The following is a 23,140-nucleotide window of genomic DNA, read 5'->3' on the forward strand; positions in this document are numbered from 1 at the left end:
TGTCCTGTGATGATGCTGACACCTCCCACCATGCTTTCTATTTCCTGTCATCATAGTTACTTGTCTCCTTGCTGTACAAAGTACCTGACAATAGTAATTTATGGGTTGAAGTTTGGAAGGTCATTTACAACCGTAAGCATCATAGTCGCACGTCGATTTTTATCAAGGTTTATTTCGGCTCACAGCTTTAGGGTACAGTAAGGACATGAGGTGGCTGGTCACATTACATCTGCACTAGGGCACGAGGGAGATGGATGCTGGTATTCAGCTAGCGTTCTCTTTTCTGGTCAGTCCAACACCCCACCCAGTCTATGGGACAGAAAACCCCCATTCAGGGTGCATCTCCCTGCCTTAATTAATCCAATCTAGAAACTTCTTCACGAGCATGGCCAGAGTGTTTCCTAGGTGATTCTAGGTCCTGCCAAGTTGACAGTTGATGTTAATGACTACATGTATAAATTGATAGTTTGTCTCAAAGCATGGCTGGATGCAAAATCTTTTTTTACAAAAACATGTTATGCAATGACCATCTTCCTGTTGGCCTCTCTCTGTGTGACGTTCAGAGTGTCGCTCAAGCCATCCATCCTCACGTCTCATCCTCATGACCATTCCTTAAAGTCATTTCCTCGTTGTTATTTCTTTTACATGGGAATGTTGGACATTTTATTTATTTCATCTTAAAATTTAATCTTCATGGGAAAACTGGATAAAATGCCTACTCGTTGTTGTTTCTTCTCACTTTTTCAAAGTAATGAGTTGTTGCCCTGGCAACCTCTGAAGGTAGCATGTATTTATTTTCAGCATCACCTCTAACTAGTAGATTTAAACTAGCCTACCTGTTTACATTGCAATAATTTCTTTAGTGTCAGATAATCTCCCTTCTGCCAGGGAGGGCTCCTTGTCCAGGCCTCCATGTCCTTGACACATCTCAAGTCCCCTTGGGTCATTTTCTTGTTGCAAACGGTCCAAGCTCATTTTGTTTATGTCATCCTGAGACCTGGAACTGGCCCTTTCTCCAAGGGGTCTTTGTTCAATGGAGTGGGATATGCAATTTAGACACCACTGACCCTGACACCAGCTGTCAGTGTTTCTATTCTCTGACGTGGACAAAGCTAAGGAATTTGAATGAAAAAAAAATGAGGCATGAGTTCATTCTGTCACCTCTAGCTTGTTTTTAAGGTTATAGAGGGCTATTTGTGTTCATTTATCATTGTTATTATTATGACTATTCTGTATGTATGAGTATTTTGTTTGAAATCTATATTTGTACACCATATGTGCAGATTGTATGTGTTTTAAGAGATCTTTGATTTGATTTTTATATCTATAACTTGTCTCTCTGCCACTAAAAAATATTGGTCCCTAATGACATAAGTATAATTATTTGCCGTATGCTGTATGCATTATATATGTATATATATGCATATATCCACATACATATATGTATTTAAAATAAAACCAATATTATTATAACACCAACAATAATAGTGCCAATTGGTAGCAATACCAAATTCATTTTAAAATTGATTTTTGTTCTTTTGGTCTGTATATGCAATATTTACAGCCAAAAATATTAGAGTTTAAAGATTCACTCATTTTTATTTTTTATGGGTATATTTTACCTGCATGTATGTCTATGTGCCATCTGTATGTCTGGTCACCATGGAGGCCAGAGGACGGTATTGGATTGTGGGTGCTGGGGATAGAAGCCAGGTTCTCTGCAGGAGCAGAAAGCCCTCTTAACTGCTGAGCCATCTTCCCAGCCCCCAAATACTGGATTTTAAAAGTCAGCTAATTTAATATTTTGTATTCCCTTCCTGTGTCAAGACGGCCTACCATTAGAGGTCTTTACACTCTTAATTTTAATGTTTAAGACTGTAAATGTTACATTCATTGTTGACTTATTTTGTTTCTTTGAGGAGGAATCTCTCTGTGTGGCTTACATTGGGTCTAGCCTCCAGAGTATTCCTGCCTGGGCTCGGAAGTGCTAGGATTACAGCTGCAATGCCGACTTAAGATCTGGGAATTTGGTTTTCTCTTACTGCCCTCTAAAACATTTACATGGTAGCAAAATAAAAACATTAAGCAAGATAAGAAAAGACTTTTGAGGTAAACTCGGGTCCCTGGGAGCCTCAGGATGAAGAGAGAATGAAAGACATTTTACCCCCATGTGTCTGGAGGAAAAGAAAGTCTTTGTATCAGTGTCTCTGGGACCATTATTCCCAACCAGGGAACTAGCAATTCTCCTTCATTCTCCAGGGTCTCTAAGTCTGTGTTCAATCTCTCAGTGGTTGCCAACTTGTTCTTTCCTGGTGGCTTATGCAAATTGAGGGAGGGTGGCTGTATTTGTTATGAGTTCTGAACTTATTTTTATCTTGCCACAGTTCCCCTATGACCAGCTTTTATTTTCCCCCCATGACATTGACTTTCTGGTTCATTTTACTCCTGCTGGCTGCTGGCCTGACATGTGCTGTGCATGTGGTCTCCCTGTGGGCTGACTCCAGAGCCCCTGCCATAGGCTCTTTGGACAGGGACCACACGAGTTCTCCTGGGGCCATCTTCTAGATTTGTCTGGCTGATTCCTCACATTCTTGCTCTGCTTGTTCCTTCAACTGTCTACTAGAAGTGGAAGGTTAGATATGAATGGTAGGTGAGATGCAGTTTAACCCTTTTAGGGGGATGCCTAGGGATGCTTCTGCTTGACTAACAGGAAATGCTTTTGCGTGACATCAATCTGAGGTCACTGGAGAGGCAGGATTGGGGACGTTCCTTTATTGCATTTAATGAGAGAATTCATATGAATTTTCTGGTAGATCCCGGTGTTTCTTCTCCTTTCTTAGTCTGCTCCTCTCCTGGGTCTTTCCTGGGAAGGAAGAGATTGGGTTTGTTACTCAAGAGCTTGAGTTTGCCCCAGCTCAGGCCTCCTCCACCCTCAGATCCCCGAACATCTAGATTCCCATGCCCTGGAACCTCTGACCACTTCCAAGATCTATCTTTGAGGCCATTTAGATGAGGTACACTTTGCTTTAGGAGCTAGTAAAACAAAGAGGCAAAATTTAGGTTAAGGATCCTGTCTCCCAACAGGGTGGACTTGTCTTCTGTCTGGCTATAGTCAGTTCTCCCTGTCAGGCTCAAACATTCATGAGGACTGTTCTTGGCGCCCATGTGTACAGTTTTATTGTAGTGACAGAATACAAAGCTGAATGAAAGAGTCAAGATGGGGTGGATGTAAGGCTTGTGGTCACGGAACGTGTACTCTTCAAGGCATGGATGGCGTGATCCCCTCCAAAGCGGGTGTGCGACAGACAGCTACCTATGGACAGTCAGCGGTATCTGCTTAAGTCTCTAAGGTCTAGAGTTTTTCTCCAAGCTCCATCCCATACGCCTACAAGGCTGACCTCTGATTTCAGGATCCTACTTGAAGGTTCGGTCCGTGTCCTTAACCTCTACTTTCTCTGAAGTTCTATTCTGTGCTGCCAAGTGTCTGCCAGAAAATCACATCAGGCAGTTGGTGCCCTCTTCCCCCAGGCAGTCAAAGAGGAAGGATGTTGGCAGGGCCTTGACTTCATTCCCCAATTACAGAGGCAAATGCCAGACCTCTCTTGAGTTTATTCTTCAGCGTGCAGGTTCCTTTGCTTGGGGACAGCTCCCAAGGGTACTCACCAGCTCCTGTAACCTCAACGACTCGCCGGGCTCCTCTCTAGGCCTCAGTTAGTAAATTGATGGAGCCGGATTTCCTGACTTTGAAACTCTTTATTCTAAGTCATGCATGATTGGCTAGCAGCCAATTGACCCAGCCTGGGTCTTGATTTCCTGTAGAAAACGAAGGTGCACCTGGACCATTCTGTAATCTTTTTATCCCTGGGTTTGTGTGGAGGCCAGCAATCTGTCATCCATCTCTCTCTCTCTCTCTCTCTCTCTCTCTCTCTCTATATATATATATATATATATATATATATATATATATATATATCTCCTTATGATCTGTTAATACATTATAACCCCATAGCTTTTGTACAGTAGTATAAAATTGGCTATTGGGTGGTGGATCCCTCTGAAGATGATGGGCTGGGGAGCTCTCAGTTAATGTCCTGAAGGTGTCTGCACAGGGTTGTGAAGTCATAAAAGATCATTCACAAAGATGACACCCTTTATTTGTGGAAAGAAGGTGAGATCTTTAGGGATCCAGAAACCGAGTGCTGGGACAAGGGCTGAACTGAGTTAAGATGGCAGGCATTTAACAAGCCTGAGAAGGAGCACAGGAACTGACAAAGTAGTGTGGGCTCCAGGCAACTACAGGAAGGTTCCACATAACACGCAGTCATGAGCAACGGAAGGCTTAGGAGTCCCCCTCAAGCAGCCCATGTCTACTCGGTTCGTACATCTTTCGTTCTCCAAAGTCCATGTCTGGATTTGTGTGTTAGAACCATATCTGGGATATTTTCGGATGTCAGAGACAGCTATGCAAATCTTTTTGATCGGCTCTTTGTAGCTTTAAAAAGGGAAGAGGAACCAGGAAGTTTCTAACAGCATTCCCTGTCATCTCTGTGTCACCCAGACTAGCTCTTGGCAGTGTGTCCACGTATGGTTCTGAAGTTTGCCCCCAGCCTCTGTGGAGACATGTTAGACCTTGGAGAACATTTCTGTGGCACATTAACACCAACCATGAGTTCCTGTCCCTTTGGGCCTCATGAGCCCACGTGACCTTAACATATTTAAGAACTCAGATATCCATTTGAGAGCGTACATCACATTTGTTAAGGTTTCATTTTCCAGAAATATCCCTAAATATTTGCTTTCTGAAGCCTAGAGTGTATGAATCCAATAACAGTTGGCCAAGTTTCCTTATGTGTATGTCCTGATTTGTCTGTCCATTTGTTTGTTTGACATACGGTCTCATGTAGCCCAGCCTGGCTTTGAACCTACTATGGAAGCTGAGGATGACCTTGAACTCCCGAAGCTTCTGCCTCCAGCTCCTGAACACTTAGATTATAGGCATGTTCTATCATCATGCTTATTTTACGTGGTGCTGGCATCAAACCCAGGGCATTCTGGGAAAGCTTTCTACCACCTGAGTTACATTCCTAGCGCCCCCATTTTAAATTTACTTGCTTTGTGGACATGTCAGCGGGGGAGGGGTGCATGCATGCACTTGGTGCACAGAAGACAACTTTCAGGAATTAGTTCTCTCTTTCCACCATATGGGTCCCGGGGATCAACTCCAGTCTTCAGGATGGCAGCAGATGTGCGCTTACCCGACTAAGTCACATCACCAACCCTGCTTCTCTCTGCCTTTAAAAGTAATTAGTACAGCTGGGACAGACATGCTCACACACGCCTTGAATCCCAGCCCTCCAGAGGCAGAGGAAGGCAGATCTTTGTGAATTTGAGGCTAGCCTGGTCTGAGTAGCTAGTTCCGGGTCAAGGGTTGCTCTACCCCAGACCAGTCTTTCTTTGCTGTGTTGGTTTAATTGGTAAATAACTGTTGCAGCCCAGGGTGTCTTGAAAAGCTCTCTGGGATGACCTGGGAATGGGCCCTTTTGTTCTGTGTCAGGTGCACAAGTTAGGCAAGCCTTAGCTGCCGCATTTAAAAATCAGAGCCGGCTGGGACTGAGAAAGAAGGCTCAGCAGTTAAAGAGTCGAGGTTGCTCTTGCAGAGGACTCAGGTTTGATTCCTAGAACCCATATGACCACTCACCGTCTGTAATTCCAGTTCCCAGAGATCTAACAATTTCTTCTGGCCTAAAAGAGCACCAGGCATATATGTGTTGCATAAATGCAGGCAAATGCTCATATACATAAAATAAAAACAAAAAATTTTAAAGCAGGGACTAATAAGTTAGAAGAACATAAGAAAGGTTAATGAGGAATTAAATTTCTCTCTAAGCTATTAAAAAATGATATGAACTATCTTTTAGTAACATCAAAGGGAATTTTATATACAGCAAGGAGTCAACTGAGGATTTAAACTTTATCTTCAGACTAAATATCAGGCTCAATGAAACCAGAAATTTTCACTTCGCCCTTCCTGTTTATTGGGCTAATCAAGGTGAGCCTTGCCACAGAGCCACTTTCTTGGCAGACTTGAAAATGCATTAGTTCACTGGGCACCTGGGATTGGGGGAAAGCGCTATCAACTGTTATCTTAGGCACACTTTGCTCAGAATGGAGCACGTTTTCTATGTTATCTGCTCAGGAAGGCAGCAGGGCTATGTTTTAGTACTTTAACGCTTAGGCCATGTTTGAGGGCTTGTTTATATTCTAGTGTGATTTCAAGGTGTGAGAGAGGCTCCCTCTCTCCTCAGTCCCAGAACTTCCCAGGTAGCCAACAGAAAGGCATGTCACATCTGACTGATGTCAGTCTCAGGACCCAAGGGCTTTCAGGTAAGGAATCGGAGCAGAATTGTTGGAGAGGATTGTCCAGAACCTTCTTTTGATGTGTTTTTTCATTCTCGGAAAGTTATCTAGGCTTCTGATCGCAGTAACGCAGGCTGTTATCTGTTTGTTCCAACTGTGGGTAAGATGGTATTTCTGGCAGATTTTGCTTAAGTGGGTAAATATCAGTAAAGACTCAAGAGCTGTCAAAAATGTGACCATCTGGAGGGAAGGAGGTGACTCGGTAGATAAAGAACCTGTGGAGCAAGCAGGACCTGAGTTTGCATCCCCGGTACCCATAAAAAGAGGTGCATGGTCACACACATCTGTAACCCTAACAGTGGGCATGGGAAGCAGGTGGACCCCCAGAGCTCACACACACATGTCCCTCCTGGTTAACGTTTCCTCTCTCAGTTAGTCCTTTGATTTTAGAATCTTTTCTAACATAGACTCATAGATTCAGAGACACCACAAGTCCCTAAAACTCTTAATACCTTCATCTCACCATCGTCAATACAATGCTTTGAGGCTTCGGGTGGGAGTAGAGATGGCTCAGTAGTCAAGAGCACTTGCTGCTCTTCCAGAGGACCTGGCTTCAATTCCCAGGAACCACATCAAGTAGCTCACAATTACCTGCCCCCTGTACACAAGTGGTATACACACACACAAATAAATAAAAATTAAAAAAATTTTTTTTAATCTACATTAAGAGGAAAAAGATTCCCCAGGAGGCCCCAAGCTCATCTCATGCTAAAGACCTAGCATTTCTCATCACTTCAGAAAGGGGGGCCTCAGCCCGGTACGATCGGGGACAAAACAAGTGTGCAGTTACCACTTCACCGTATCCTCCCTAAAACAGACACAAAGGCATTGATCCAGTGAGCCGCAGGGAAGCAGCAGCTATGGAGGAACAGTACGGAGAGTGACTGAGTGAGCAACAAGAAGGCAGAAATGCTTTCACACTTCCTAGTCCCCTTGAATCCAATTATTAGCACAGCATTATAAATGGCTGAGGTGTCAACTCTACAGCTAACACGCAAGTGTTGTATTGTTTGCATCGGTATTTCCTGTGATGCCTGTCTCGACTTTGATTTTGAATTGCCAGGCTAACAATTCAAACAAACTGAGGTACTAGTTAAGAATTCCCGATCTAGAAACAGCTCTTGGAGGTTAGAATCCTGAGGGTCGGAGAAGAGTCTGGAAAACATGATAATTATTTAAATACTCTGAGGGTTCTGCTGGGTTGTCAGAGTGAGTTAAGGATCACCGATGAGTTTTCTTTACTTCTTTTTTTTTTTTAAGATTTATTTATTTATTTTATGTATGTGAGTACACTGTAGCTGCCTTCAGACACACCAGAAGAGGGCATCGGATCCCATGACAGATGGTCGTGAGCCACCATGTGGTTGCTGGGAATTGAACTCAGGACCTCTGGGAGAGCAGTCAGTGCTCTTAACCACTGAGCCATCTCTCCAACCCTCTTTACTTCTTATTTTATTTTTTTTACATTTGTACTCATCTACTGTCACGTGTGTGTGTGTGTGTGCATGTGTGCCACAGCAAGTGTGTGGAGGTCAGAGGACAAATTGGAGGAGTCAATTTTCTCCTTCCACTGTGTGTCCCAGAAACTGAACTCAGGTCACCAGGCTTGGCAACAAATGCCTTACCTGCGGAGCCCTCTTGCTAGCACCCATGTTCCTAACGTATAAAGAATTTTTTCCCTAGCATTGGGAATCAAATTGAGGCCTTGGCATGTGTGCAGGCTAATATGTGTCAGCTTGATATGAACTAGAGTCATCCGAGGAAAGGGAACCTCAACGGAGAAAATGCCTCCATAAGACCGGGCTGCAAGTGCGCCTTTAGGGCGTTTTCATAATTAGTGATTGATGCGGGAGGGCCTGGCCCACTGTAGACGCTGCCATCCCAGGGCAGGTGATCCCGAGCAAGCCACAGAGAGCAAGTCAGTGAGCAGCACTCCTCCCTGGTCTCTGCATCAGCTCCTGCCTCCAGACTCCTCTCCTGTCCAGTTTCAGTTCCTGTCCTCTCTTCCTTGAGTGATGAAGAACCATGTGAAATCATAAGCCAAATAAACCCTTTCCTCCCCAAGTTGCTTTTGGTCCCGTTGTTTCATCACAGCAAAAGCAACCCTAACTAGGACAGCAGGTGAGGGGAGCACTCTCCCACTGAGCTTCGTCCCTGGCACTTGGTTTGTTTGTTGGTTCGTTTGGTTTTTGAGACAAAGTCTGCATATATATATCCCAGACTCTCAGAGAATTTAATCCTCCTGCAGCAGGCCTAGGGCTAAGATTACATTCATGCACCAACATCCCTACATGAGCTTTTGTGGTTTTCTGCCCTGTCTCCCTGGAAGTCAAGCAAAAAACTATGGAATTCGGAAAGGGTGTCAGTAAGCACAGGCAGACCCAATCGCTATGACTGCTGTGAGCTGCAGAGCGAGCCGTGATAGCAGTGGGTGAGCTGTAGAATGTCTGATGTCTTCATAGACTGTTCAGTGTAGACAGGGCTTTCCCCTCACAAGCAGGCCAGTACAAATATGGTTAGAGATACTGTAAGCTTCAATAATTATGGAAGGTTCCATTATTGTGCCATTATTTTAAGCACATTACCGGCTGTGATCGATAAAATGTCCCTTTAAGTGCCTATAAACTGAAACCAAGGAACGAGCATTCAGATCAATGTTTAGCCAGCACTAATTATTTAAATTGCTTAGAAAAGAAATCACAGCTCCTGAGAATGTGATGTCCTATTTTGGGGCCTGACATACTTATTTTAATACATGAAAAGAGTTACTTGCTCTCCGCTATAATTCTGCTGTTTTGTTTCAAACAGTGATACAGTGCTTGGTCAGGTCTGGGAGACAGTTCAGTCCTTGAAGATGCTTCGATCCCCAGAACCCACAGGACTGAAGGAGAGAACAACTCCCTCAAATTGCCGTCTGACTTCTGAGTTGCACATGTACACCATGGCATGAGTCCCACACCCCAACCCAATGTAAAAATATTTGTTAGGAGACACAGTATTTTGTGTCTGGTCACACTATTAAACAAGGGCACTGTTGTGGGGTAGACTTTTATTTTAGAATTCTGCTAGGATTGCTGCGATTTTCTCTCTTGAGGTCTATTCTAAGTAAATTCTGAATATAAAAGTGCAAACTTAACAGAAATCTGATTAGTCATGGTGATATATAAAAAATGAATAGTAACATTATGAAAGTGATGAATATTCATTATCATTGTGGGGTGATTCTTCTTTTTTGGGGAAAAGATGTTTCAAAAAATATACAAAGTCAATTGCCGGCATAAAAAAAAAAAAAAAAAAAAAGTAAGGGTGAGGCATAGCAGTCAGCCCCTCTGTGACCCAGGCATCGGGAGTTGGGAGGAGAGAGGCAGATCCCTAGAACGCAGGAGCCAGCCAGCCTATCCAGTCATAGGCTGTAGGTTCAGTAAGAGACTCTGTCTCAAAACCAAACCAAAACAAAACAAAAACAGAAAAACAGTGGAAAGTAATGGAAAAGACATTCTGACATCATCCTCTGGCTTCCATACACATGTGCACAAGTACCTGTATGAAACATGTATACACACGCTTACACACACACACACACACACACACACACACACACACACACACACACACACGAACCATAAAAATAAAGTGTAAGCATTGAGAAAATCATAGGGGCTTGAGAGTTGGCTCTGTGGTTAAGAGTGTCTACTAGTCTCACAGACCTGAGTTCAGTTCCCAGCACTCTGGTTGGGTGACTCTTAATACCCGTTGTTAACTTCAGTTTTAGGGGAATCTGATGCCCTCTTCTGGCCATGATTGCCACTGCACTCACATGCACACACCCACACACAACAACACATACACATAGTTAAGAGTAAAATAATTCTTTAAAGAAAAAGAAAAGATGGAAGGAATCACATCAGGACCAGCACTGGGCTTGTAGCTCATTAGTAGAGCAATAGCCTAGCATGCACGAAACTCAGGGTTCAATGCTCTGCACCATTAAAAGCTTCATGATAAATCACAGCAGAAGAGAAAAGAATCATTTGCGTGGCAGCCTCCTAACAAGTCTGTGCTGGTTAATTTGTCAACTGGCTCAAGCCAGAGTCATCTGGAAAGAGCAACCTCAACTAAAAAGATGCTTCCCTCACATTGTCTGTAGGCACGTCTATGGGGCGTTTCCTTGATAATGATTGACGTGGGAGGGTCCAGCTCACTGAATGGTGCCACCCCTGGGCAGGTGGTTCTGAGATATATAAGAAAGCAAACTGAGCAAGTCCTGGAAAGCAAGCCAATAAACGGCACTCCTCTGTGGCCTCTGCTTGAGCTCCTGCCTCCAGGCAGGATAATGATTTGTAAACCAAATAAACTCTAGCCTCCCTAAGTTGCTTTTTGTAGTGACCTTTTATCACAGCAACAGAGCAAACGAGGACCAAGCCCTGTCTTTTCCAGTCGTCCTGGCCTTTCTTTTTTCGAGAACTGTTTTCACATTGTCATCCGCCTGTTGTAGATACATTGTTGCTGTTGCGCCCTAGCTGCCTTGTTTGTTGTTCCTTCGTAATTATTTTAACTGTTTCTGTGATGTTACACTAGATGGTTGTAACATTCCACTTCCTTTTCCTAAAGTTCTCCAGTGTTTACATTGTTACAACTTAATAAAACAAGTCGGAAAGCAGAATGTCTGTGAGGCCAACTCCAGCTGAGGCCAAATCACATACAGCTGGGGAGGAGATGGTTCCCAGGGGAGCCCTGGGACCCAGGTGAAGACTCAGAGACCACCAACTCCTTCTATGCAGGAGCCAACACTTACCAGGCAGGCTCTTGAAGGCTGCTTGTAAGTAGTCACAGCTGCTCCCATGCTGGTGGCTGTTACACAATTGGCAACATTTGTTGACATCAGCTAGACTGAGTTTCCTAGAACACAAGATGGGGGCCTCCAGTTTCTTGACCACCAAGAGCATATGTCCTTTTATAGATGTGGGTTTCTTTAACAAACTTTATTCTGGCAACACCGAGACTGCCCGCAGAAAGATGAGACTTCAGATGCAAGCGAGCATGTTTTGAATTGAAGTCGTTATGAATTCAGGGGGATTTTGAGGGAAGAATGGGGATTTTGGGAGAGCAGACTATTAACAAAAGGCCACTGCTGTGCAGTCAGGCCCACAGCGGAAGGTAGTCTTTGTTTCTCAGGATGTGATTAATATTGCCTCATCATTTAATTTTAGCATTTCTAAAATAAGGAAACTTGCATCACATCGAGGCAGAGGCGGAAGCTTGAGTGCCGTTTTTGCATATGTATATTTATATATATTTATGTATATATTTATATATGCACATGTGTGAATACACACACTCACAAAATTAACAGCATGACAAAAAGAGTAAAAAATAATTATCTGAAACAAACAACTCTCCCATAACACGGCATTCTGCCTTACCTTGATCACAACCTCTGCTAATATTTTGAAAAAAAAAAAAAAAGGGCTTTCCGTGTTTGGAATCGAACCCCAGGCGTCGTGCATCTCAGGAAGCACCTTATCTCTGAGCTATACCCTCAAGTCCTTCAAAAATCATGTGCTGGAGGTGGTGCTTCATGTATACCTATAATCCCAGTGCTGAGGCAGGAGGATTTTGAGCTCAAGGTCAGCCTTAACTCTGTAGGGAGACCCATCTCAACAATAAACATCGAATCATAAATTATGTTCTGCCTATAGAGTAGAATATGTTGGGTGAAATTATTTCATAGCTTCCATTTTTCTGTTTGTAAAAATGTGTGTGGATGTCACTAGTTGTTACTGGACAATTCCATCCTTCTGATATTTATAGTTGTGTTTTCTGTGATTGGACAATTAAAAAGCCCAACTATCCATCCTCTGCACAATGACATTGATAAGTGTTCTGTCTATGCCACACTTACCCGGGTCAGAGAAGTGAACTGGTCCTGCTGTGATCTACCTCTCTCAACTAGCATCATGCTCCCCCTCGCCCTCCCCTGCATACCCGAGTTCCTTTCTTCCTGGTTTCTCTGAAATTTGTTCATTTGGATATAGTGAATGAAGGAGGAGGCCAGGACCATTTCATAGATGGGTGTTTATCTTTCTTTCCTTAGTGGTGAAAGTGGTGCTGGAAAGACCGTAGCCGCCAAGTACATCATGAGCTACGTCTCCAGAGTGTCCGGAGGAGGCCCCAAGGTCCAGGTGAGTCTGTGGTGCAGTCAGGAGCTTCATTTGTAGCTTTGACCAGGTGGGCCTGCTGTTGCACACCTTTGATCTGTCTGTAGCTTTGAAAATAATTTATTTTGTACAGCAAAGTTTGTGGAACCTAGATACATAAAACGTGCAAAGAAAATTGTATGTTTTCCTATTGACATGTCTAATATATAATGAGCTCCTACGAATCAATCAAAAGGGCCATGGTTCAAATGGAGAATGAGAGACATGAAAGACAGTTCAGATGAAAGGAAGTATAAGTTATTCATCAAACATGAAAAACAGAGAAACTTTTATTAAAACTACATCAAGACTGGGATTGGGGATCTAGCTCAGTTGGTGGACTGTTCCCCTAAGTTCACAAAGCCTATTCCATGCCCAGTGCCACATAAATCATGCAAGAAGTCGCATGCCTGTAATCCCAGCATGCAGAAGTAGAAACAGGAAGATCAGAGAAATTCAGGGTGTTCTTGACACCTGAACAAGCAAGTTCAAGGCTAGCAAGGCTAGCCTGGGCTGCATGAGTCTCTCAACAAAGCAAGCAAACAAAAACTCCACTATATCATCATCATCACCATCATCATCATCATCATCAATCATTGTTATTATTATACCTATCGGATTGTCAGAGTTCCTGTTCTTATAAACATTGCTGGGAAAATGTTGGGACACAGTTGCTTGTTACTGGTAGGCGAATCAAATAGCACAAGTCTATAGCAGCTATCTCAGTAAAATCTAGAAAATTACACTTCTCCTCCTCTTTCATCCTCTTCTTCCTCCTCTCCCTCCTCCTCATCTTCCTCACTTTCTCTTCTTCCTCTTCCTCCTCTTCATCTTCTTCCTTTTCCTTCTCTCTTCATCTTCTTCCTCTTCCTCCTCACTTTCTCTTCTTCCTGTTCCTCCTCCTCCTTTTCTTCTTCTTCTGTGTCTTGGTCTTCATCTTTGTTTTGGAGATGGCTATCTTACTGAGGTGCCAAGGACAGCCTTAAACTTCTGAACTTCCTATCTCTACCTCAGGTTATAGGGATGCATCACTACGCCCATGTTATTTGGTGCTGGGGATGGAACCCGTCCTGTGGCAGGGCCCTAGGATGCTGAGTAAGCACTTTACCAGCTGAACCCCACGTGAGGGTTTAAGTTGATCCCTTGAGCTGGCCATGTAGCTCAGTGTTAGGAAGCTTCTCTGGCTGGGCATGAGTACTTCCCTAGCATGCACAAAGCCCCAGGTCTCATCCCCAACATAAGCTAAGTGAAGTAGCTACATGCATGTATCCCAGGACTGGGGCAGTGGAGCAGACAAATGGAGAATTCTGGGTAGTGCGGTTGAGGCCAGTCTGGACTATATGAGACTGTCTTTTAAAAATTAATAAAAGGGAGGAAAGCAAGAATGCATGCCTGCCATCCCTGAATCAGTTGTCCTGAGTTTGTTTAATCCCAGCACTTCAGTTGATTAATAACAACAACAACAATAATAATATAAGGCTATTTTTAAGGGAAAGGCTTCGAGATCTTTTCTTTCTGTCTCCCCGAGAGAAACTGTGTATCATTTCTAGTTTGCAAACAGAACATTAAAAGGAATAGCAAAGATTCACGAATTCTAAATTTACTTTACAAAGAAGTACAGAGTTAATGTACAGCCCTGGGTTGTAACGGAGAGAGGCAGTTTAGGGACGGAGCTAAATCTGATTGGACGGGGAGAATCACCCAGAGTCTGCCTCTGCGCTAGTGACTATCACTGGTGCCTGCAAACCTTGTGCCATTCTCTCTGCCGGGATGTTCATTTGAAAGTGCCATAGGAGTGCGTGGCTGGTTCCCATAGTCGGTTTTAGAACCTTCATCTAGTCCCATTTGCCATGTCCTGTGACCCAGCGGCCAAGCTGCAGACGGTTAATGTTGATTTTTCCCTTCCTGTTTTCCTTCGAGGACATCGATCCAGAACTCTTGGCTTCAAATTAGTCAGTAGCTCAAGAGCACAAGCCAGGAGACTTGTTATTTCTGGAACACATTTAACCATAGCATGTGAATAATTAGACGTACAAGGAGTGAGTCACTGTCCAAAGTCCTCTCTCAGCACCAGCTCCTATCAGCTGAGAGGCCTCATGCCTGTGATGTGTTTTGCACACTTTTAAGCCTGGCGCAGGACTGGAGTGTTCACACTAAATTCTTCTCCTGTTGTTGGCCCGTAGCTACGTCCCATGATCTGGTGCTTCTCCCGGCTGCCCTGAGTGTGAATTCATGCTAGAAGATGCAGCAGTAACTCAGGGCTGCTTTCAGGGAGTTGGTTCAAAAGCTCGCTAGGAGCAGGGGTTGCTTTGAAATACAGATTCCCAGACCTTGCTCTAGACCTACTAACCCTGCCTACCTCTGCATTTTAGCTGGACACACAGTCACCCCCGGGTGATTGGGGCACAGTTAAAGTGGTAGGCACACAGATCATGTTTCTGTAGAAGTTTGGAGAGGAGAAGATGGGTCGCTGCCGTCTCGATAAGTCTTGCCTCTACTGTTGCAAGTGGAGCAGTTGGGGAGGATGCAACAGAGAATGCAAGATGCAAAGAGACTTCTTCATGCTTCTCTCTCCTCCTCCCTGTGATCACCAACAGGCCCAGACGTGCAGGAGGGGGTCACAGCAAGGAGAATGCAAACCCAATCCCGTGTTGTATAGATTCTGGGTTCCTGGTAGCCCCTCAGCTTTGGGATCCTGTTTCAAACCATAAGGGTTGGGAAACCTGGTTATACAAGTAGGCTTAGGTCTGTGGCCATGCGAGAATACATTATCGTCAGGAACGGTAGCTCAGTTGATAGCGTACTTGACTGGTGGGCACAAAGCCCTGGTGTTGACCCCCAGCACTGGATGAGCCACACGTCGTGGCACATGCCTGTAGTCTCAGGTCTTGGGAAGTGGAGGCAGGAGGATCTTCAGCTACATATCAGGTTTGATGCTAGCCGGAAACACATGTCACTCTCTTTCCAAAAAACAGCTGGGCATAGGAATGTGTGTCTTTAATCCCAGCATTTGGAAGACAGGGGCAGATCTATCTCTGTGAGTTTAAGGCCAGCCTGCTCTACACAGTGAGATTCAGGCCATACAGGGCTACATTGTAAAATCCTGTCTCAATAAAACAAGGCAAAACCAAAATGAATTCTCCAGAAATGTCCTAGGACACATACATGGCTGGAACTTCTTACCTTTTAATATTCAGAAAGTGGGACGTTGGGGAAAGTTGACTTTGACATCGTGTGCTAAGCATCCATTATTTTCCTAACCCATCTCTTGTCTATCACAATAGCATGTCAAGGACATCATCCTTCAGTCCAACCCACTCCTGGAGGCCTTCGGGAACGCCAAGACAGTCCGCAACAACAACTCTAGCCGATTTGTAAGTGTCCTGATTCCAGTCTCGGGAACTCTTCCCATATCCTGAGAAATGGGCTTTTCTATCTCTTTTTTATCTTCTAAGCAATGCACCCTTTGACAGAAATTATTTTTGTGCTTTGAACATAAACAAGACAATTTCAGAAATGGCTCCTCCCTTGAGTTACTTCAGTAAGGAAAACTACAGTTGATGCAGGGGGTTGTCCTGGTCCTGGGGAAGTGTGCAGTCTGCTTGGAGGAAAGAAATGAGATTAGGGGAAGCTTGAGATCCAGGCCTTCGTGAGGGGACTTGTTCCGTGGAGCTGGGTCTGAAAGGAGCACACTTGGGCTGAGGGAGCACCAGGACAGACCCTTCCTCCCCTAGGCCTCTGCTTGCCTCACCTCCTGGTTTCTGAATTTGCTTGCTGAATACTCACAGAGTGGAGCCCCTGTGCTGGTGCCTCCTAACGCTATGCACCCAGGCCTAGGACAAGGTCACCCTTGCAGCCCTGAGAATGCCGTTCTTAAATGTCTCAGACTAAAAGTCTTGGCAGTGGGGTACTGAAATGTGACCACTCCGAAAGGCCAAAGCTGTATTACAAAACCAAATGCCTATAGATTTAGCGTCCTATTTCAACCGTACAGCCTGTCTGGCACTCAGGCAAGATCCATCTGTGAGGCTGATAGTGGGCTGTTTCAAGACAAATAGTGGGTGGGACTTTCAAAGAAAAACAGTTTCTTTTTCACTTTAAAAGAAAAAAAGGAAGAAGAAGCATTTACCCTGGGCGGTGGGTGGTGGCGTGTGCTTTTAAACCCAGCACTCAGCAGCGGGCAGATCTCTGTGAGTTGGAGGTCAGCCTGAAGTACAGAAGAGAGATCCAGGACAACCAGGGCCACGTGGAGAATCTCTGTCTTTAAAAAAACAAACAAACAAGTGAACAAAAACCAGAAAAAAGTATTTAATTCTTTTCCTTTAGAGGCAATTTCCCCCTATAGCCCAGGCTAGCCTTAAATTCCCTTTGTAGCCTAGGATGGCCTGTCTCTCCCATAGACTGAGATCGCTGATGTACACTACCAGGTTGGCTTCAGCTTTATTCAGAAAGAAAGGTTTTATTTCTAAGAGAAGTCTCCCTCTGGTCCGGTTTGCTAATGGCTGTCTGTGAGACCTGTTTCACGAGCCTCGCTGTCCGGGGAAACTCCAGGTTCTTTTCTTGCTTCCTCGTCTTAGTGTTTTTCAGCTCAGTACTTGGGATGTTTTATTCTGACCTTTCTAGATACTGACAGAAGAAAGACACTTTGGGGTTTTTTATTCTGACCTTTCTAGATACTGACAGAAGAAATTCACGAGTGAATTTTCCACACGACCTTTCTGCCTCTAATTACCATTCTTAACCTGACTTGCAAAAATAGAAACATCAACTTTAACCCTTTAGCTGCCCACCCACACCCTCCTTCCTAAAAAATTGTTATGACTTCCCTTGCCTTTTCCTGTTATAAGGTGTTTTGTTTTTTGTTTTTTTTTATTCTGAGAGGATAACTCAGTTGATCTTTAGAAATAACAAGGGTCCAGCATTTATGACCATATAACCCTAAGCGAAAAGGGGGGAAGTATAGGTTTTCTCGATGACATCAAAGAGGGGAAAGTCAGTCTCTCTCTCTCTCTCTCTCCTCTCCTCTCTCCCCCTTCCCTCCCTCTTTCCGTGTGTGTGTGTGTGTGTGTGTGTGTGTGTGTGTGTGTGCCATGCTTGATAGCAACAAATGATACTCTCACTAATTCACTAATTATTAAAAATTGTAAGTTTAAAGCCATATGCCATTTTCTGGATCTTAAATAGGCAAGCATTATAGAGAATGGTTATAACCAAGATGCCATTGGTTGAAGATTAATACCTCCTTCCAGATAGAAGAACAATGTGGCAACTTTGGTGCCATGTAGTTTCCTGTCTCGTTCTTCAGACAAACACCGTCGGGGAGTGTGTGTGGGGAACGTATCTCCTTATTTAGTCTGGCCATGGGGATCGATCCTCTGAGAGCAAACCGTGGGAGTGCCAAGCTTTCCCCTGTTGTTCGCTATGAGGAAAGGGCTGGGGATAAGCCAGAATGTCTTCCATTAATGAATTTCCTTGAATTATCCCGTGTATTCAAAGTCTGTTTGGAGCACTGTGGTTTTGTTTACCAGGTGTTAAAGGAAATTGCTAATTTTCTTGCAGGGAAAATACTTTGAAATCCAGTTCAGTCCAGGTGGGGAGCCAGATGGTGGCAAGATCTCCAACTTCCTCCTGGAAAAGTCCAGAGTGGTGATGAGGAACCCGGGAGAACGGAGCTTCCACATATTCTACCAGGTTTTCCTCCATACTTTTCCTCCTCTGGGTTAAAACGCAAGACTGGGGAGGCGAGAGAGAAGGCTCAGAGGAAACAGGCACTCAGAGCCAACACTGAGTCCAGCTTCTGGCACCTCGTGGCAAAAAGAGAGAACCAACTCCCTGAGGTTGTCCTCTGACCCCAAGCGTACAGTAGCACAAATGATCGTGTGGCCATTTTTTCCCATTCAGCCCTCAGGTTTATTCAGTAATCTAACAAGCCCAGAAAGTTGCCTCTGTGCTCTGTGCAAGTGTCCAGAAGGGGCATGAGAATGTTCCTGTCCCCAAGGAGCGTTGAGTTCTAATGAGGGTTATGAGGCAAAATCCTGCAAAGTTCAATCGTTAGATTGTTGACAAACTTCAAAACAGAAGTAGGAGTGTTTGTTTGATTGTTTGCCAAATAGGAATTTGTGTGGGAGGAGTCAGAGCCTGGGAGGTCAGGGGAGACCAAGCAAAGGAGCACCCTAGGCAGAGATGGGAGGAGGGGTTGAGCCAGGCAGTCAGGTGATAGGAGCACCCTCCAGCCAGTGCACTACTGGATGAGGGTGTCCCAGCAGACTCAGGATCCTCAGAGCAAGCCCGCCCAGCCCCTACTCAGACCCGCAGAGCCCAGGCTGAGTCCGCTCAGAGCACAGGGCAGGATGCCTTTAAATACATGTTTTTGTTTCTTTTTTTTTTTTTTAGATTTATTTTATGTGTATAAATGTTTTACCTGCATGTATGTCTGTGTTCCACATGTATGTCTAGCATTCATAAGAGTGTCATATCCCCTAGAACTGGAGTCAAAGGTGGTTGTGAGCCGCCATGTGGATGCTGGGATCTGAACCCAGGAGTTCTACAAGAGCAGTCTCTTAACCACAGAGCCATCTCTCCAGCCTAAGAAGCTTTTTTTTTTTTTTTTTTTTTCCGGGGATGGGGACCGAACCCAGGACCTTGCGATTTCTAGGCAAGCGCTCTACCACTGAGCCAAATCCCCAACCCCCATCCTAAGAAGCTTTTAAGTTCTGTTTTAGGCTTTAGCTACCATCCAGTTCAGTTGTTATTTTTTAATTATTGTTGTCCCGTACTGGAGAGTTAACCCGTAACCTCCCATATGCCAGGCAAGCATTTTATCAGAGTCATTTCCTCCATCATCTTTTTACTTCTTTCATTCTCCAAGTTACCTGGCTGGCCTTGAACTCACTTGGTAGCCCAAGCAGGCCTCACATGGGTGGTCCTCCTACCACAGTCTCCAAGTAGCTGAGATCGCAGGCGCGTTCCTGTAGATCTTGCCAATTTGGCTACTTAGGAAGATGTTTCTAGGTATATATTAATCCACAGCAAGAAACACCCAGGACGGGTTTGTCCTTGGCTTGGTTTTGTTCTAGGATTTCTAGGTTAACTAGGGGAGAAGCTTGCAGTTGATCTCTCAGGTATCTTCAGCGACAGCAACCAATTCTTTGGGTTCCCTTTTGTTGGAAAGTACACAGATGACAAAAGGCTTTTGGGAGATTAGTGATGCTTATATTCCACAAACAGTGCTTGCCTAGAATGCGCAAAACAAACCTCAGGTCCGAGCCCCAGCAGAGTACACTGTGGTTGCTTTAGCTGCTTTGCCGTTGCTGAGGTAACCATGACCGAGGCGACTTATGGAAGAAAGATTTTACTTGCATTTACAGTTCAGAGGCATAGGGCCCTGGGTAGGGATAGCATGGCCACAGGTGGCAGGTATGATGGCAGAGCTCTCATCTTGAGCTGTAAACCTGAAGCAAGCCAAGGACACTCAGTAGATCAGGAGGTTTCCAAACACCAGAGAAAGATGGCACGGCCATTTGATCTGTACATCCTGGGGTGAGAAGTGTAGAAGAGCTAAGGCAGACAGGCATTCAGACGCTACCTTTCCATGGGATCGTAGTACAGCATACAGTTCTCTAACTGCTGGGAAGAAAGCCCCTCTCTCTCAGGCCTTATCAGCGTTAGGAACTGGACATTGGACTTGGAGATGGCTGGATAGTTAAGTTCACTTCCAGAGGACCAGGTTCAGGTCCTAGAACCCATGTGGTACTCACTGCCATCTATAACTCAGTTTCAGGGGATCTGATGCCCTCTTCTGGCCTCCGTAGGCATTAGGTAGGCACTAGGTGTGGGTGTGGTGTGCATACATGTATCAGGCTGTACACATTAAAACAACAAAAACTGGAGCTTGCAGACTGATCTAGGGCTTACAACCCACGATGACATTTACAAACTTCCTTGGGATCTGGAGGCTAGAATCACTGAGAGTCTTTGACTACGAGTTTAGAGAGCTTTCCTCACCTGGGCCTAGGGATGGCGGTCCCCAGAATCACAAGGTGGTTTGTGGACCGTATCCTGACATATCCTGTGTGCTCTCGTGGCAGCTCATCGAGGGCGCCTCTCCAGAGCAGAAGCAAAGCCTTGGTATCACCAGCATGGACTACTATTATTACCTGAGCCTCTCAGGGTCATACAAGGTTGATGACATTGATGACAAGCGGGATTTCCAGGAAACCCTGGTAAGTGTGGGTACCAGGCTGTCCTCTCTCCTCTCTCCTGCCTGAGTGTCACTGATGCAGTAAAGACAGCAAAGCAGACAGCAGTGTAACCTGCCCCCTCCAGCCATTGTAAGCATTTCTAAAAACCTGCATTCAGCACCTTGGAGAGCCATGTACACACACACACACACACACACACACACACACACACACACACACACACACACCACTTTTTCCTGAGGAGACCGTAATGGTTTGAGATGAGTAAAAAGCAAATTTATCGATAGCCTCCAGCAAGAGTGTTCCAATAAACAGGCTAAAACGATTGAGGGGGTGAGTTTAGCTTGTTTGCTGAGCAGCCAATACTTGGAGAGCTCTTCCTTAGACAGGCTACAAGCCAGTTTATGGTCCTAATTGACGTAGGCAGCATTTGGGGCTGGGAAGGTGGCTCAGCAGTTAAGAGAGCTTGCAATTCTTGCAAAGAACCCACGTTCAGTTTCCAGCACCCACATCCGGCAGCTCCCACCCCCAGGGGATCTAATGTTCCTTTCTGGCATCGGTGGGTACCTGCACACATGTAGCGTGCACTCACACAGACACACAAAGGTAAAAATTTCAAAATAAATCTAAATAGGTTTTGGTGAGGCGTAGTGGTACACTTAACTTTAACCCCTTCCGGGACAGCCAGGGCTACAGAGTGGGACCCTGTCGTATAAAACCCAAAAAGCAAACAAGCAAAAACCCCAAAAAAATAAAACAACGGAAAGTTCAAAACACTTTGGGCTCTGTTTTCACCTCCTTCTATTTTCTGATTCTGAATTTTGAGGTCAAAAGACAACCATTGCGCTCACACAGCGCTGGTCACACCATGTGCGTGTTACAGACTAGGTTACAACACTAGAGTTTTGGGGGTTTGTGACCTGTGCAAAATAACCTAAATCTTCCAATCTAGAGCTCTCTGGAGGCAAACCTACCATCCATTTATCCTTCAAACTCTGCACTGACATTGTCCTTTGAGTCAACAGCAAGCTCAGGCTCAGGGCTGTTCATCCACTGAGAACTGAGAGGACCCAGAATGAGCAGAGAAGGCTCAGTGTGAGGGGAGCTGGTGTGTTGCTCGGAAGTGTCAGGGTGTAAAGACAGATGAGTCCCAGGTCCCAAACTGCTCAGCCACAGCCTTAGGAACATGGAAAAACTGTGGATGGAGGGCCTAGCACTGGCCCAAGGAGGAGTTCTCTCAAGTTACAGAAATCTAAATCACAGTCATTTTAATTTAATGGACTCAGAAACTTGGCTTTTTAATGGTCTGTAGTTCCAAAGATTTTGAAAGATGTTTTGCTAATAAAATCTATCTCTCTCCCTCCAGACAAAAGGGAAGATCACTTAAGACCTCTTGGGGTGGTTAGAAATGGAGAGGTAGTGTCCTTGGGAGTGGTTGGCAACCAGAACATACACGGGACAGGACAGACCTGGAAGCTTGTGCCCAGACTCCTGTCCCCCGAGTGCCTTTCCTCTTAGAGTTCCTCTAAGGCCTAGGGTGTTCCTGGAGAGCATGTTGTCTTTAAAAACAGACTCCCCCTTCCAGCAGGGCTTCTAAGAGCATACGAAGGCTAGAGAGACGGCCCCAGCAGCAGAGAGCTCGCTTGCCCATAAGCTTGAGGCCCTGAGTTTTATTCCCAAAACCTATGACAAGAAGAAGAGGAAGTGGAAGGAGGAGAAGGGGGAGGAGGAGGAGGGGAGGAGGAGGAGGGGGGGGGGGAGGAGGGGGAGGGGGGAGGAGGAGGAGGAGGGCATACACTGTAATCCCTGCTCTGGGGAGGCGGAGAGGAGGATCCCTGGGGCTTGTTGATCATCTAGTCTAGCCACATCAGAGAGCTCACATTTAATGAGATATCATGTTTCAAATAATCATGGAAGTCAAATGAGGAAGACACACCTCATGCACCTACACATACACAAGCATGTACATGCACTCATGCGCACGCGCGCACACACACACACACACACACACACACACACACACACGAGGGTGACTACCTGGCTCACTGATCTCCTTCTTTGATGGAGACTACCGTCATTGTTGCAGGCTGAGCTGCACACTAACCGAAGAACCCACTCTGTGCCTTGTCTGTCACCGGCTTACACAGTGAGCAGCCTGGCTGGCTAACAGTTCCCTCTCTTCCAGCACGCAATGAATGTGATTGGGATCTTCTCAGAGGAGCAGACTCTCGTGCTGCAGATTGTGGCTGGAATTCTCCACTTGGGAAACATCAACTTCAAGGAAGTGGGCAACTATGCGGCCGTGGAGAGCGAAGAATGTGCGTA

The 23,140-nt window shown here is 45.1% G+C and overlaps 1 protein-coding gene across 1 annotated transcript in view; it reads left to right on the plus strand.

Moving 5' to 3' along the window:
• Myo1e (myosin IE) overlaps window positions 1-23,140 on the plus strand; it is a 188,502-nt gene that overhangs the window by 94,474 nt on the left and 70,888 nt on the right. Inside the window, exons 5-9 of the mRNA XM_032909239.1 lie at window positions 12,512-12,599; window positions 15,899-15,988; window positions 18,174-18,305; window positions 20,702-20,836; window positions 23,001-23,133. Coding sequence (XP_032765130.1) covers window positions 12,512-12,599; window positions 15,899-15,988; window positions 18,174-18,305; window positions 20,702-20,836; window positions 23,001-23,133 — 578 coding nt within the window. The remainder of the gene's footprint in view (window positions 1-12,511; window positions 12,600-15,898; window positions 15,989-18,173; window positions 18,306-20,701; window positions 20,837-23,000; window positions 23,134-23,140) is intronic.

This window comes from Rattus rattus, chromosome 8, assembly GCF_011064425.1.
Source record: "Rattus rattus isolate New Zealand chromosome 8, Rrattus_CSIRO_v1, whole genome shotgun sequence".
In the NCBI taxonomy this organism is placed as follows: domain Eukaryota; kingdom Metazoa; phylum Chordata; class Mammalia; order Rodentia; family Muridae; genus Rattus; species Rattus rattus.